This window comes from Mobula hypostoma, chromosome 14, assembly GCF_963921235.1.
Source record: "Mobula hypostoma chromosome 14, sMobHyp1.1, whole genome shotgun sequence".
NCBI lineage: Eukaryota > Metazoa > Chordata > Chondrichthyes > Myliobatiformes > Myliobatidae > Mobula > Mobula hypostoma.
In genome coordinates, this window is record NC_086110.1 from 47,979,328 (window position 1) to 47,995,089 (window position 15,762).

The 15,762-nt window shown below is 40.8% G+C and overlaps 1 protein-coding gene across 2 annotated transcripts in view; it reads left to right on the top strand.

Moving 5' to 3' along the window:
* The first annotated feature begins 781 nt into the window (after nucleotides 1–781).
* The window catches only part of terfa (telomeric repeat binding factor a), a 48,147-nt gene continuing 33,166 nt past the window's right edge, over nucleotides 782–15,762 (top strand). For both annotated transcript variants that reach the window (XM_063067099.1, XM_063067100.1), the window contains exons 1-5: nucleotides 782–1,035; nucleotides 9,557–9,634; nucleotides 10,887–10,999; nucleotides 12,348–12,434; nucleotides 15,185–15,322. In XM_063067099.1, the coding sequence (XP_062923169.1) occupies nucleotides 795–1,035; nucleotides 9,557–9,634; nucleotides 10,887–10,999; nucleotides 12,348–12,434; nucleotides 15,185–15,322 (657 nt within the window). In that variant the 5' untranslated portion in view covers nucleotides 782–794. The remainder of the gene's footprint in view (nucleotides 1,036–9,556; nucleotides 9,635–10,886; nucleotides 11,000–12,347; nucleotides 12,435–15,184; nucleotides 15,323–15,762) is intronic.

A 15,762-nucleotide genomic window follows, 5' to 3' on the forward strand; every position in this document is an offset into this window, starting at 1 on the left:
ACCGCTGTACCACTGCATTCTTCGCGGCCCGGAGGTTTGGGACCACTAGTATAATTGACTTATCACTACATTCATGCGAGGAAAATATGTGGTGTTTGATATTAAATTCATTAGATAAACCCCTATAGAAACAAAATTGAGTGTATTAGCCACTTACAAGTGACTTATAGTTGACTTATCACCTATATTCCGGTCGCGTTTACCCCCCCCCCCCGCGTCGGCTGGTCCGCAAGAACATTGTCAATATTAAACCGGTCCGCGGTGCAAAAGAGGTTGGGGCCCCTGACTTAAACTATCTGGCTAGCTGTTGATGTCCTACCTGAGGCCAAACTCCCTGTAGACTTGCTTAAAGTTGTAATAGAATAAGCATAATATAATGTAAGTACATATTTTAATGTCCTATTTTCTGCATATACCCAACTTGGTTTACAGATTAGACAAAAATCACTAAACAAAATATTACATACACCCTTGGAGGTCGATGGGGCGGAGGGGGGGGCGGAATATGGGGTTGCGGGGGTGCTACCTCCCTGAAATGAGTTTTTGCAGGATGGGATGTCTGCGCTCTCAGTCACTGTTTGCTGTGTGCTATCAATAAACTAGCATTCCTAGGAACTAAGTTAGGGGAAGAAGTATATGATTTTGACCGAAGTCTCTTCCTGCAGCAAATGGTAGCTTTATCCCTTCACAACCAGGCGGTTTGTTGTTCCGGTCGGTGGCGCGATGCATTATGGATGGTGAGGCTGTGACGCCAGAGCTACGCCCAACAGTTTCCGTTTAATTTTAAGTGCGAAATGGCGGGGCGATTGTTTAGGAAATCGGAGTTGCAGCCCAGAGGGTCAACTGGAGGTGTGCTGGAATCTGAAATAGGGATAAGATCAAACTGCACGTCGTCTGGCGGAACTGAAGCTGATCTCCGGAGTCCCGAGCGCTTGGTGAACCACTGGATTTTGGAGTTTAACTTCCATTGTGCAGTCCAGGCTTTTCGAGACGGCGAGTACGAAGAATTCTGCGCCATTCTAAATGTGATAACGGGTGAGAAAAAAATCAGATTAACAAACGGGGACAAGGTCAGTTTTAAGTAAACCGTGGGGGAAACAAACGTTGGAAAAACTCAGCTGACCATCCTGGAAGGAGAAACTTAAAAGTCCAGGCCCGACACCTTTCATAAGAGGGATGTACCTATTTCCAGAAAATGTAGTTTAAACTTTTTAAGGAAGTGTAACCTAATAAGTTAGTTATTGGTGAACTTGCTGCGTTCGCGCATCACTCTTCGGTTGTGTTTCAGAATAAAACTTTTTTTTTAAAACGTAAGAAAATCTTCATATGCTGGAAATCCAAGCAACACACACACAAAATGCTGGAGGAACTCAGCAGCCCAGGCAGCATCAACGGAAAAGAGTATAACAGCGTTTTGGGCCGAGACCCTTCATCAGGACTTTTAAAAGTTTAAGTAGAAGCAATTAAGCTATAGACAAGTATCCGTGAAAATTTTCACAGGCTGGATTAAACTCATCAGGTCAGACAGGATTAGAGGAGGGACAAAATAATTCTGCTTTCCTACTCTTTAGAGAGAGAGAGAGAGAAACAAATTGGTCTGTGTTTAAATTAAATAATTTGGTTTACAGGTTTCCCCCGCCATCCGAAGGTAGAGTGTTCCTATGAAACGGTTCGTAAGCCGTAATGTCGTAAAGCGAAGAAGCAATTACCATTTATTTATATGGGGAAAATTTGTGAGCGTTCGCAGACCCAAAAAATAACCTACCAAATCATGTCAAATAACACACAAAACCTAGAATAACAGTAACATATAGTAAAAGCAGGAATGATATGATAAATACACAGCCTATATAAAGTAGAAATACTTTTCTGCAATCATTGCCGCACTGTCCACCGTAGCGAAATCTCATGCAAGTGCTCTTGGCAGAAACACTCTCCAGTAATCTTTAAGCTATGAAGCTGCCAAATCATACCAAATAACACATAAAAATACACAGCCTATGAAGTAGAAATAATGTTTGTACAGTGTAGTATCACTTACCAGAATCGGGAAGACAGCGCCAAGCACACTGATGATGATGTGTTAGGCTGAGATGTCTGAGGTTGGAGTGGTGCCATGGTACCCAACCTCCAGGCCGCCGACCGATACCGATCTGTGAAGCATGCAGGGGTGCAGCAGTAGCCGGGACGCACCCAGAAAAAAAGCTGAAATAAGCAAGCTAATTAATTAGGTGCCACCCGGCACCTAAATGTTGGGCCAAGTCAGAGGTGATGCAATCGGCAATTGCCTCTGATCTGGGCCGACATTTAAGTGCTGGGCAGCACCTAATCAATTAGCTTGTTTATTTTGGCTTTTTTTCTTAAAGATGTGCTGGATGCATCCCGACTACCGCTGCACCACTGCATGCTTCGCGGCAATGTATCGGTGTGCGGCCTGGGGGTTGTGACCACTGGGGTGGTGGGACACTGAGGTGTCATCTCATCGTTGGCTGTTTCCATCAGGGAAGGCAGATCATCATCTTCTATCTCTGCCTGCGTTGATGTCGAAGGTTGAGGTTCGTCGTCTGCTGGGGCTGATGTGGAAGGCATGAAAAACGACAGTATGCTGGATTGCTTAGCCTCGTGCATTGTTCTATCATACACTTCTTTGTGAGCACTCAAACCATCCTGCAAATATGCCCTAAACCTACGTACCCTTTCAAAATTAAAGTCGTACTTTTCTGCAATCATTGCAGCGAAAATCTCACGCAGTTGCTTCACATCCAGTTCCCGGACAACTTCACTTTCGGTCCGTTTGCTGCTGCATTCGGTTTCGATTGTTATCCTTTCCTCTTCCAATTGCATCAGCTCTTTATCTATCAGTTCTTGGTCATGAACACAAAATACTCTGCAGATGCTGGGGTCAAAGCAACACCCACAACACGCTGGAGGAACTGGAGGGCCCTGAACAGTCCTTCCAGGTGAGGCATCACTTCACCTGTGAGTGGACTGGGGTGATATACTGCGTCCGGTGCTCCCGATGTGGCCTTTTATATATTGGTGAGACCCGACGCAGACTGGGAGACCGCTTTGCTGAACATCTACGCTCTGTCCGCCAGAGAAAGCAGGATCTCCCAGTGGCCACACATTTTAATTCCACGTCCCATTCCCATTCTGACATGTCTATCCACGGCCTCCTCTACTGTAAAGATGAAGCCACACTCAGGTTGGAGGAACAACACCTTATGTTCCGTCTGGGTAGCCTCCAACCTGATGGCATGAACATTGACTTCTCTAACTTCCGCTAAGGCCCCACCTCCCCCTCGTACCCCATCTGTTACTCATTTTTATGCACACATTCTTTCTCTCACTCTCCTTTTTCTCCCTCTGCCCCTCTGAATATACCTCTTGCCCATCCTCTGGGTCACCCCCCCCCTTGTCTTTCTTCCCGGACCTCCTGTCCCATGATCCTCTCGTATCCCCTTTTGCCTATTACCTGTCCAGCTCTCGGCTCTATCCCTCCCCCTCCTGTCTTCTCCTATCATTTTGCATCTCCCCCTCCAGCTTTCAAATCCCTTACTCACTCTTCCTTCAGTTAGTCCTGACGAAGGGTCTCGGCCTGAAACGTCGACTGCACCTCTTCCTATAGATGCTGCTTGGCCTGCTGCGTTCACCAGCAACTTTGATGTATGTTGTTTGAATTTCCAGCATCTGCAGAATTCCTGTTGTTTGGGTGAAATAATAGTGTCGGTTGAATCAGGCTAACAAGAACACTATGCTAGAATGGCATGGTAGCGCAGTGCAGTGGTCCCCAGCCACCGGGCCGCAAGGAAACGATATGATTTGGCGATATGAGTCAGCTGCACCTTTCCTCATTCCCTGTCATGCCCACTGTTGAACCATTACGCACATGTCATCCATGTCAGCGCGGGAAGAAAATCAACTCCTCGAGCTTGCAAATGACAGTGGGCTGAAAAGTATGTTTGACATAACATCTCTGCCGGTATTCTGGATCAAAATCAAGGCCAAATATCCTGAGATAGCCACGAAAGCACTGAAGACGTTGCTTCCATTTCCAACACATCTCTGCAAAGTGGGGTTTTCTGCAATGAATGCAACGAAAACTAAATTGCGGAATAGACTGGACATAAGGAACCCCCTTCGAGTATCACTGTCTCCCATCACCCCTCGATGGGACCATCTTGTTGCAGGGAAGCAAGCCCAGGGCTCCCACTGATTCAACGATATTGGTGTGTTGCAATGATTTTATATGTTCATAAGAGGAAAATATGTGCTGTGTGTTTAATATCCAAACGTTACTTAAAATGTTATGATGCTAGTGACTTATAAGTAACTTATAATTGACTTATCACTATATTCATGCGAGAAAAATATGCGCTGTGTTATTAATATTGAATTCGTTAGATAAACCCTTTTAGAAACGAAATTGAGTGTATTGCCCACTTATAAGTGACTTATAGTTGACTTATCACCTATAGTGTATTCTGGTCGTGATTAACACCCCTGCCCCAGGGTTACCAACTGTCCTATATTAGCCGGGACATCCCGTACATTGGGCTAAATTGGTTTGTCCCACACTGGACTGCCCTTGTCCCGTATTTCCCCTGCTAAGGTAGAGCGTTCCTATGAAACCTTTCGTGCCGAAATGGAGTAAAGCGAAGAAGCAATTCCCATTAATTTATATGGGAAAAATTTTTGAGCATTCCCAGACCAAAAAAATAACCTACCAAACCATACCAAATAACACATAAAACCTAAAATAACAGTAACATATAGTAAAAGCAGGAATGATCTGATAAATACACAGCCTATGTAAAGTAGAAATAATGTATGTACAGTGTAGTTTCACTGAACAGAATTGCCAAACCACAATTTGTAGAAAAAAATCGGCACGTACACGTCACACATGTGCCCGCGCAAGGCTTCATGGTCATGGTAGTCTTTCTCGGGGTAAACACAATGTATTTGACTGCCTCTCTTGTCCGTTGGCAACCCTCCCCCCCGTCGGTCAGTCGGCAAGAATATTGTCAATAATAAACCGGTCCGCGGTGCAAAAAAGGTTGATGTAGTGGATAGCACAATGCTTTACAATTCCAGCAATCTGTGTTTAATTCCCACTGCTGTCTGTAAGGAGTTTATACATTCTCCCTGTGACGGTGTCAGGTTCTTCTTGGTGTTCCTGTTTCCTTCCACAGTCCAGAGATATGCTGTTGGGTTAATTGGTCATTGCAAATTGTCCTGTGACTAGGCTGGGATTAAATCGGGGGTTATTGGGCAGCACGTCTAAGGGCTGGAAGGGCCTATTCTGTGCTGTATGTCAATAAGTAAAAATAGCAGGTCAGGCAGAATCTGTGGAAAATGAAACAGATACTTTGGATTTGAGATTCTTCATAAAAGTTTCTTGGTAACTGTAATGTGTTAATGTATCATTCTTCCCTTTCATTCCGCCTGTCTCCATGTTCAATAGATAATTCTGTGACCTAGGCTAAGTGGTTTCTCTCTTTCTCAGTTCTGATCAGAATCAGGTTCATTATCACTGGCATATGTCTTGAAATTTGTTGGTTTGTGGCAGCAATACAGTCCATGCAATAAATAACAAGGTAGTTTTCATGGACCATTCAGAAATCTGGTGGAGGGGGAGAAGCGGTTCCTAAAAGGCTTCTGTATCTACTCCCCATTGGTAGTAATGAGATGAGGGCATGTCCTGGATGGTGAGGATTTTTAATAATGAATGCTTCCTTTTTGAGGAAGGATACCTGACCTGAAATGCTATCTTGATTTGTGGACACATCTGCTCAATTATCTCCTGAGCGTTTGAAAGTTTGTAGTATCATCATCATCAGGTGCCATGCCCAGATTGAGCTTTGACTGCCATGGCCCACGCACTCCTGTTTCGGGTCAAGTGGATCAATTCATTGGTATTCATTTCCAGTTCTCTGGCTGCTGTCTCTATCATCATTTGTCTTTGTCTTCCTCTTGCTTTCTTCCCTTCAATCTTTCCCATAATTACCGTGCATTCTAACTCCTCTTTCCTAATCACATGTCCAATGAAGTTACGTTGAAGTTTTCATGATCTCTCATTTTGTTTCTCTTCTTGTTCTGTTCATGACATCATTATTAGATAATCGTTTCGTCCATTATATTCTTTGCATCCTCCTCAAAAACCGCATCTCTGCTGCTTCAATTCGTTTCCTCATGTTACTAGATATTGTCCAACATTCTGAGCCGTATAACATAACTAGATAAACGTAACATTTCAGTACTCTGAGGCGGGTTGTCATGCCTAGTTTAGTATTGGTCAGTATACTCTTCATTCTCATAAAGGTGTCTTTCACCATCCCTATTCTTCTTTTGGTGACCACGTCGCACCTGCCAACTGATGTCACCCAGCTTCCTTAGTAGCAAAAGGTTCTGTACTTGTTTTATGTCTTCCCCGTTTATTCTCAGCCTGCAGATAGGATTCTCCTTCTTTTTGGATATCATCATACATTCTGTCTTTTTGCAATTGATAGATAGATCCATCTTTGCACTTTCTTCAACAACTATATCAATTAAGTTTTGTAGTTCTTCCTCCGTACTTGCAATTAACACAGTGTCATCTGCATATCTGAAATTGTTGATGTTTTCACCGCCAACTTTGATTCCCAAGATGTCTCTTATTTTTTGTAATATTGTTTCACTATACACTAAATAAATCGGGGGAGAAAACACACCCTTGTCTAATGCCTCTCTTGATTTTCATAAACGGACTCACTTCTCCATCTATTCTTACAGCTGCAGTTTGTTCCCAGTACAGATTTCTAATTAGGCGGAGGTCTTTCGAATCTAGATCTAGAGTTTTCAAATAACTTATTGTGCTTCACTTTATCAAATACTTTTGTGTAGTCAATAACAAACAAATCTTTTTGCACTTGAATAGCTCGTTCTGATAGTATCCTTAACATCAATATTTGTACCTTTTATCTTTCACAAAACCACATTGTACTTTACCTATTTCAGCTTGTATCGTACTTATAGCTCTTGTCACCAAATTCTTAGAAGTATCTTGGTGATATGACTCATTAAACTTATGGTCCTATGTAATTCACATTCTATTGCTCCAGGTTTCTTAGGAAGAGTGATAAATACTGATTTTTTTCATCTCTTCTGGTATTATTCAAGTCTCATAAATGTCATTGATTAAATCAGTAAGTTTTTCAATTCGATAATCTTCAAGGGTGATAATTTGTTCTATTACTAATTCATCAGGACCTGTTACCTTTCTTCATCTTATTTATTGCTTTACAAATTTCAGATTTTAAAATACTTGGACCTTCGATGTTTTTCGCCTCGAACATCTTCAAACAATTCCTGAATATATTCAGTCCATCTGTTCATAATCTCATCCTTTTTCCATGATAACAGTACCGTCCTTTGCTTTCAAACATCCACTTGAAGAACAGAGGAGCTTTTTACCAGTGATATTCTTGATTTGTTGTTGTGGCCTTGATGCTACTGCACAGGACTGAAAGAAGCTGCAGAGGGTTGTAGATTTAGTTGGCTCCATCTTGGGTTCTAGCCCACAAAGTACCCAGGACATCTTCAAGGAGCAGTGTCTCAGAAAGGCAGCATCCGTTATTAAAGATGTCCAGCACCCAGGGCATGCCCTTTTCTCACTGTTACCATCAGGTAGGAGATACAGAAGCCTGAAGGCACACATTCAGCGATTCAGAAACAGCTTCTTCCCCTCTGCCATCCGGTTCCTAAATGGACATTGAACCCTTGGACACTGCCTCACTTTTTAAAATGTATATTATTTCTGTTTTTGCACGGTTTTTAATCTATTCAATATATGTATACTGCAATTGATTTACTTATTTATTATTTTTTTTTCTATATTATGTACTGCATTCAACTGCTGCTGCTAGGTTAACAAATTTCACGTCACATGCCGGTGATAATAAACCTGATTCTGAGAATGCATTTGCTGGTGACCAAAGCAAGTGAATAATGGTAGGATACAAGAACTGTAAAGAAAGTAATCCTTGAAAGTACTGGAATGTTACTTAAGATAGGCAAACACCTGCCTTTATCAGCTGGGATTTGAAGACTTCTTCACATTGAGTGATTATGGATCAGAAATACCTAGAAGTCAGTGGATGTTGAATTTCTTTGAGGAGCCTTTGAACACAATATTGAATCCTTTCCTCTGTCTGCCTGGTAATCTCACATGAGAGAGCTCAGAATAGATTTGAAAGTCTGGGGCTGGTGTGCATTGGATCTGAGCTGTCCAACATAACTGACCTAAACCTTAGACCAGGGGTGGGTGGCCAACCTTTTACATTCCATGTATCAATTTTTTTCACGCACGAATTCAGATGCGCCATACAACTCTTGTACCCCCACAATTCTTGTGAAGATATGTTAATATAGAAGTCGTGTGTGAAAAAAATCGCATCTGAACTCGTGTGTGAAAAAATTGACACATGGAATGTAAAAGGTTGGCCACCCCTGCCTTAGACCCTGAGGATGTTGACCTGGCATGAATTTGGACGTTGGTGCTACCTCCTAGCTGTCTTCTGCTTTCAGTCGGTAGTCTAAATTTAGAGCACTGCTACATGGTAGACAATAAGTTTCGTGCCTTATTTAAGAACTTGATTTTCAAATGTAATTTGCATCAATTGGCCTACAACTGGGCCCTTATCTAAGAAAAGAAGTGCTGACATTGGCGAGGGTTCAAAGAGGTTCACGAAATTCATTCCAGGATTGAAAGGCTTGTCATATGAGAAGCATTGATGGCTATGGTGCTCTACTCACTGGAATTCAGAAGAATGAAGGGTTGGCTTTATTGCAACCGATCAAATGTTGAAAGGCTTTGATGCAGTAGATGTGGAGAGGATGTTTCCTATGGTGGGGGACTCTAAGCCCAGTGGCCACAGCCTCAGAATCCTTTTGGAATGGAAATGAGGAATTTCTTTAGCCAGTGAGTTGTGAATCTGTGGAATTTGTTGCCACAGCTGGCTGTGGAGGCCAAATCATTAAGGCAAAGGTTGATGGATTCTTGATTAGGGCATGAAGAGATATGGGAAGAAGGCAGGTGATTGGGGCTGAGAGGGATCAGCTATGATGAAATGGCGGAGCAGACTTAATGGGCCAAATGGCCTAATTCTGCTCCTACATTATATGGCCTTATGGACTGTTCTTTCACACTGAAGGTGTTGGTGAATTTCTGTTTTAACTAGTGGTTCACTTTTTCCACAGTTCTAGTCACACTATAAGAAAAATGTTAAAACTTTGGAGTATGGAGAGGAGATTTAGAAATGTATAACTGAAGAGAAAATGCAGGCTGTAGTTGATGTCTTTGGAACAAATTGACGTGCTCAAAATTCAGTGGTTAAGTGGTTAAGACAGTGAACAGGAAAAGCTGTTTCTGTTAGAGTGATAAATAAAGAATATAGATTTTGATAGAATGATTGAAGGGGAAAATCTGTAAATTTGTGTATTTGCTCAAAAGATATTTTAAAAATCAGGTTTTTATTTAATAAAATAATACATTTTACTTTATTTCAAATAATAGCTGTCCTTAATCGACCATACATCGACACAGAGGAGATTGGAAAGAAACTGCTCACAATACAATTTCTAACCAAATTTGGTAAGTAATGTACTTATCTAGGCTCTCAATGTTAGTTATTTTTTCTGACTTTGATGTTATCATAATACTTCTTGAAATATTTTTCTGACTTTGTTCTCATAAAGCTCTCAAATTTGTTACCAACGCATTGCTTTAATTAAGTTCTCAGACTTTCAGCCACATCAGTATCCACATCCCAGCAACAAATGAGGAGAGGCCCTGTTAAATTAAAGAGTACTATGCTCAAGAGTGGAGGCAGGACAGTGATTAATGGTTTAATAAAAACTTTAAGGATCTTAGGGTTCATAACAAAATGCATAGTGTATTCGAACACTGGAACTTACAATTAACTTTTATTACTGGTTTGGTCACAACTGGAGTCTTGTTTAGTTTTGATCAATACATTTTAGGAAGTCTGTGAATCCTTAAGAAATGTGAGACTACTTTCATTGAAGGGTGGAATTTTTCTCCTAAGAACAGAAAAGATTGAGATGAAAACTCTGGACTTCAGAGTAATGAGGTCTAAACAGTATAGGAAAACTGTTCCCCTTAATGAAGATATTGAGAACCAGAGGCCACAGATTTCAGATCTTTTTCTATACTTGTTTGTGAGATATAACTACTCATTCCTTTGAGAAGGTGTTAATAAACTGCAGATGAGTATACCTCTATGGTATCCTTTGGTTTTATTTATTGAGCTACAGTATGGAATTGACCCTTCCAGCCCTTCGAGCTGCGCCACCCAGCAACTCCTGATTTAACCCTAGCCTAATCACGGGACAATGTACAATGATCAATTAACCTACCAACCAATCAGTATGTCTTTGGACTCTGGGAGGAAATTGGAGCACCGGGAGGAAACCCAAGGGATCAAGGGTAGAATGTGCATACTGCTTACAGATAGTGGTGGAGATCTAGTAACAATGAAGAAGTGGTAAAACATTGACATATCTGGTCAAGATGGTGTGTGATTTGGCAAGAAATCTGTGCCAGATCCTTTTATTTTGATGCTGGAGGCCTTCATGGTTTTGGAGATGTACCTAAATGGTATTCTTGACAAATAAATGCAGTGCATCTGTTTGGTGGTGCACGGTGCAGCAACTGTATAGTTAGTGTGTGGGGTTCATTACAGCAGGGCACTTGGAGGAATTGTTGGGTTAGGAAAGAGTGAGAAATGGATGACCATGTTTCTTTACTGAAAGCCTAACACAAATCTGAAGAACAAATCAGTCAACTCTGTGCTATCATGATTGTGTGATTCTTTGATTTTCAGGGAAAGATACCTTTCCACTGGAATCTGTTTTATCAATTCTGGACCAAATGAAAACAGAGTTATCACTGGATGAGGTTTTGTTCCAAGAGACCAGAGGAGCTTTGGTGCAGCAGGTTAGTTCAGCACTTTTTTTACCAATTCAATTTTTTTGTCGTGTGTGAGTTTTTAGTACAACAGAATGACTGATATAACTTATTACACTGTAGCCTTACAAAACAGGACTTGCATAGTGAACGGTAAGGCACTGAGGAGTGCAGTAGAACAGAGGGAACTGGGAATACAGTTCCATAATTCCTTGGAAGTGGTGTCACAAGTAGATGGGGTGGTAAAAGAGAGCTTTTGACACATAAACTTTCAGAAATCAAAGTATTGCGTACAGGAGATGGGATGTTATATGGAAGCTGTGTAAGGTGTTGGGGAGACCCAATTTTGACTACTGCGTGCAGCCTGGTCACCTGCTTGCAGGAAAGGTACAAGATTGAAAGAATACAGAGAAAATTTGCAAGGATGTTGCTGAGACTTAAAGACCTGAGTTATAGATTAGGACTTCATTCCCTGGAGAATGAGTGGTGTTAATACAAGCAGGCTGTTTTTACTGAGGTTGGGTGAATCTGGACTAGAGGTCATAGTTTAAGGCTGAAAGGTGAAATATTGAAGGGGAACGTGAAAGGGAATTTGTTCGCTCTGAGGGTGGTGAGAGTGTGGAACAAGCTGCCAGCACAAGTGGTGGATACAGGTTCAAGTTCAACATATAAGAGAAGTTTGGCATTTAAGTACATGTAGTGGAAGGGTATGGATGGTTGTGATCCACGTGTGGGACCACAACAGTTTGGCATAGACTAGATGGGCCAGAAGGCTTGTTTCTGTGCTGTAGTGCTCTAAAACTATGAGTAGTCAGCTGTGAAATATTTCTGAGGCATTGAAATAAGATGTGGTATAAATGTAACAATTAATAATGTCCGAACATTTGTAGTAAGGAAGTGTTCTGGTAATAGCTTTTAGTCATACCTGGCTTACTGATTTTAATTAATCCACTACAAGGCTTTGAAGAAAGCATTTACTTATTAGTCAGCTAAGTCCAGCAGTCAGCCATTTCAATCTCATCAAATTTAAAATAGTTGCCAAGATTAATAAGAAAAATGGGTATTATCTGAATATTTCAGGTGTTATTTGAAAGGATGCTAAGATGATGTACAGCGGATCTGAGCCTCTTGGGTAATTCTTGGGATGCAGAAAATCTACAAAGACAACAATGGTGTTGCCACAGTTAACTCCTTGAAGTTGATTTTCTGCTTTCCACCTGTACAAGATGGGCTGTAGGAGTAGTAGCCATTGATTTTCCTAAATTGTAGTTCATGATCATGAATCATGTATCATGTTGAGATGATTGGGAGTCAAAGCTTTTGCAAAATTAGTAAGTTTTTTTCTGCACCATGAGTAACATTTTGGTCCTCTCTAAAGGCTGTGGTTGAATCTATTAAGAATAACCGTTTTCAAGAAGCATCTAAGATTTTGGAACAACCTTGCAGTAAGGATACTATTGACCAGGTATGTTTGGGGTAATTACTTAACCTGGGGTGGTAAAATAAGGTTTCTTGGTGTTGTGGCAGGCATTATATTATATTGGTCTTTCGCTGTTGCAATTTTTTCCACCCTGATAACAATGGTTGTATACATTTGTAGCAGGAAAGAAGGAATAGAAGTATAACTCCCATGGTCTTGCTTAAATAGTATGTGAAATATTTTTCTTGAATCTATTGTGAAGTAAGATGCAATTCAATTTTTCCATGAATCTGAAGGTTTGTCAGGCAATGTGCTTGGATTTGAAGGATATGCCAAAACACAAATCTACAGTTTTTCAAAAGGTGCAGGAGGTGGCCACACTGGGTTAATCTATACTGGGTTAACCCACATTGGGTTAATCTATAACATGTTTTTGATCATGGAGAGGAATACAGCAAGGGATAAGTCTTTCGAAATGATGCTCAAAGAATGGTAGTGTGTTGTACTCTTAATAGTAGAAGCGCTGATAATGTCCTTTCAGTAGTTGAGCAAAGAGTGGAAGCATTGTGCACCAACTCCACTCTGATTTCTGGATTTAAAAAGCTGCTGGAGGAATTCAGTCAGTTGAGGAATTCATTCTGTGGAAGTAAAAAGGTGGCCATGACCAGGCATCAGGACTGAGAGTGTGGAGGGAGGAAAGTCTGTGTAATCAAGTATGGCGGAACTGGTTAGGTGGAGTGGTGGGGGGGGGTGGTGACAGGCAGATAGGCAGGTGGAGGAAGGGAGAGGATGGTACACGCAGAGGATGGAAGTTGATAAGTGGAAACAAAGGAGGGATGATGGGCAGACAGAGCCTGGAAGGTGAGACAGTAGGAGACAAGAAACGCAGTTGAATAGGAGTCTGAGTAATGGCCATATGGGTCTACAAACAATCAGCAAAAGGAGAGAAAACATAAATGGACTTCATGGAGTGGGAAAGGAACGTGAGAAGTGGGTTACCTGAAAATGGAAAATTCATTGTTCGTGCCATTGGGTTGTAGGCTACCCAAGTTTGCAATTGTGCATATCAGTTGCCTGGTCTACCATTGATCTTGTCAATGTAAAAGAGGCCACACTGAAAATACTATAGCAACTAGTTATGAAAAGTTATGAAAAGTGATGGACTGTTTCTTCCAAACAAAAACTAATGAAAGCTTTGCCAGAACCGGATGTTAGTCTGTTAAATGCTTGTGTTACCATCTCTGGTTAGGCAAAGCCATTAACCAACATTTGGAATCTCTGTAATACTGGACCCATTGGTTTCAATCTCATTGATTTTTTTTTGTTGTAGTCTTCTAAGTGAAAAGTCTGAAGTTACTCATCTTTGAGGTGACAGTTGGCTATTCTGTGTCTCTAGATGAATGTTATGAATACTGTGTAACGCTACTATTGTTGTCCCTGTGTGCATCAACTCCCATGCTGAGGGATCTGAACTTCTTTGAAATCCACTCAGTAAATTTTGAAGGCTTGCTGTGTTAACTGCCACATTCTTTGCAGTTTTAAATAGAGCTCCCTTATTTGTAGATGGTTAGAAAATTGCAAATAACACCAGCTACATTCCAGTCAGCAAGAGACTGAAATAGGAACTATTTGAAAAACTCTTTATCAGTCTCCTAAGTGTAGGCCATTGATAATTGTTGGTCTGACTAAGTACGTAATTGGTAATGGTGGAGAAGTACTAAAGGAGATTGTGATTCTTCCATGTAATACACTAGAGTTAAATCAATTATAACTGTGTATCTCTATCCAAGATTACGTTTGTAAAGGATTCAATCCAGTTTATGCTTCATTTTTGCCATGGCTTGAGTTGATGATAATGGAACAAACTCCAAGCTACAGTGGATTCTGGCTAATTGGGACACATCAGGACCAGAACAATTTGGCCCAATTAAGCGGTTGCACCAATTAGCTGAAGTTAATGGAAACAGTAATAAAGGGATAAAAATGCAAACTATGGTTTAATTGAGTAACAAATTGTTTATTTAAATGAAATACAGAACATATTAAAACACTACCAAAACTACTACAGTACTATAAAATTGTGTAGTTATAGTTCCTTATAGTTATCGAAGGAGGAATTTGTACAGTGTACGCTGCCATGATTTTTTGATTGTAAATGAACAAAATCAGACACCTATTGCAGATAATGGGCTGCTTTCGATGATTGCATCCTCCAAATCTTCATTTTCATTGTAACATTCAAGATGATTATCAATATCTTAATTCTTTATACTTCCTAACTTGTAGAGGTAGTAAAATAGTTTCATTTTCACTCACAGCTGTTTCTGGCATCTCTAAGCCTAAATGCTTGGAATTTCAGTGAGCAAAATAGTTCTGAATTGTCTTACTGTGTATTACTTGCCAACTGTCAGTGACAAAAATTGCTGCCTTTTGAACACAAATACATGCAAGTGACGCTGTTTAAAAGCTGTTCACTCTAAGCATGGTGTAGTGTCATAATGCTACGCGACATGCGCGCAGTCTCTTGTCCCAGTTAAGTGGCATGGTGTCCCAAATAAACAGTGAGAAACCTAGCTATTCTCTCGATTTTAATTTATTTGTTCTTTGAGTTGTCCCAAATATTTGGCTGCCCTGATTAACAAATGGTCCAATTAACTGGAATCCACTTAATAATGTACATAATGAAATAATGAATATTCAACACGTAAAAATGAAGTGCAGCTGTGGTAATTGTGCTTTTAATATGTGCTTAGCATATAATTTGATTTTTAATTGTTTTCATTTGCTTATTTCAGAAATTGCTTTCAAAAATCATTAAAGAAAAGAATTCATCTCATCCGGATCTCGACCTCTTATCATACAGCACTTTGAAAAGGAGAATGTTATGCTTTGCAGAAACACTGATTGGCAACTCGGAGCCATTTCTTCTTCTCGTATGTGTTCTGATTAATTTCTTTTGTTGTTTGGTGTAATATGCTTCAGAAATTTGCAAGGTATTTCAATTATTTGTTTTCTATAAGTGTTCATTCACAATATTCATTTCAGCCATCTCGGTAGTGGTGCACATCCCACCTCAGGCCCATGTCAGACAGGCTCCAGATGAAGTGAACAATGTAATCAACAGGCATGAAACAGTACACCCAGATGTCTTCTCCATCATTTTGGGGGATTTCAACCAGGGCAGCTTGAAAAAGTCTCTAAATAACTATCACCAAGATATCACTTGTGGAACCAGAGGAGCCAATACAATGGGCCACTGTTGCACTGCCATCGAGAGTGCTACCGTGCCATTCCAGACCCACACTGAGGAAAGTCTGATCCCCTGGCTGTAATTCTACTCCTTCATGAAGACTGCAGCACCAGTAGAGAGGAC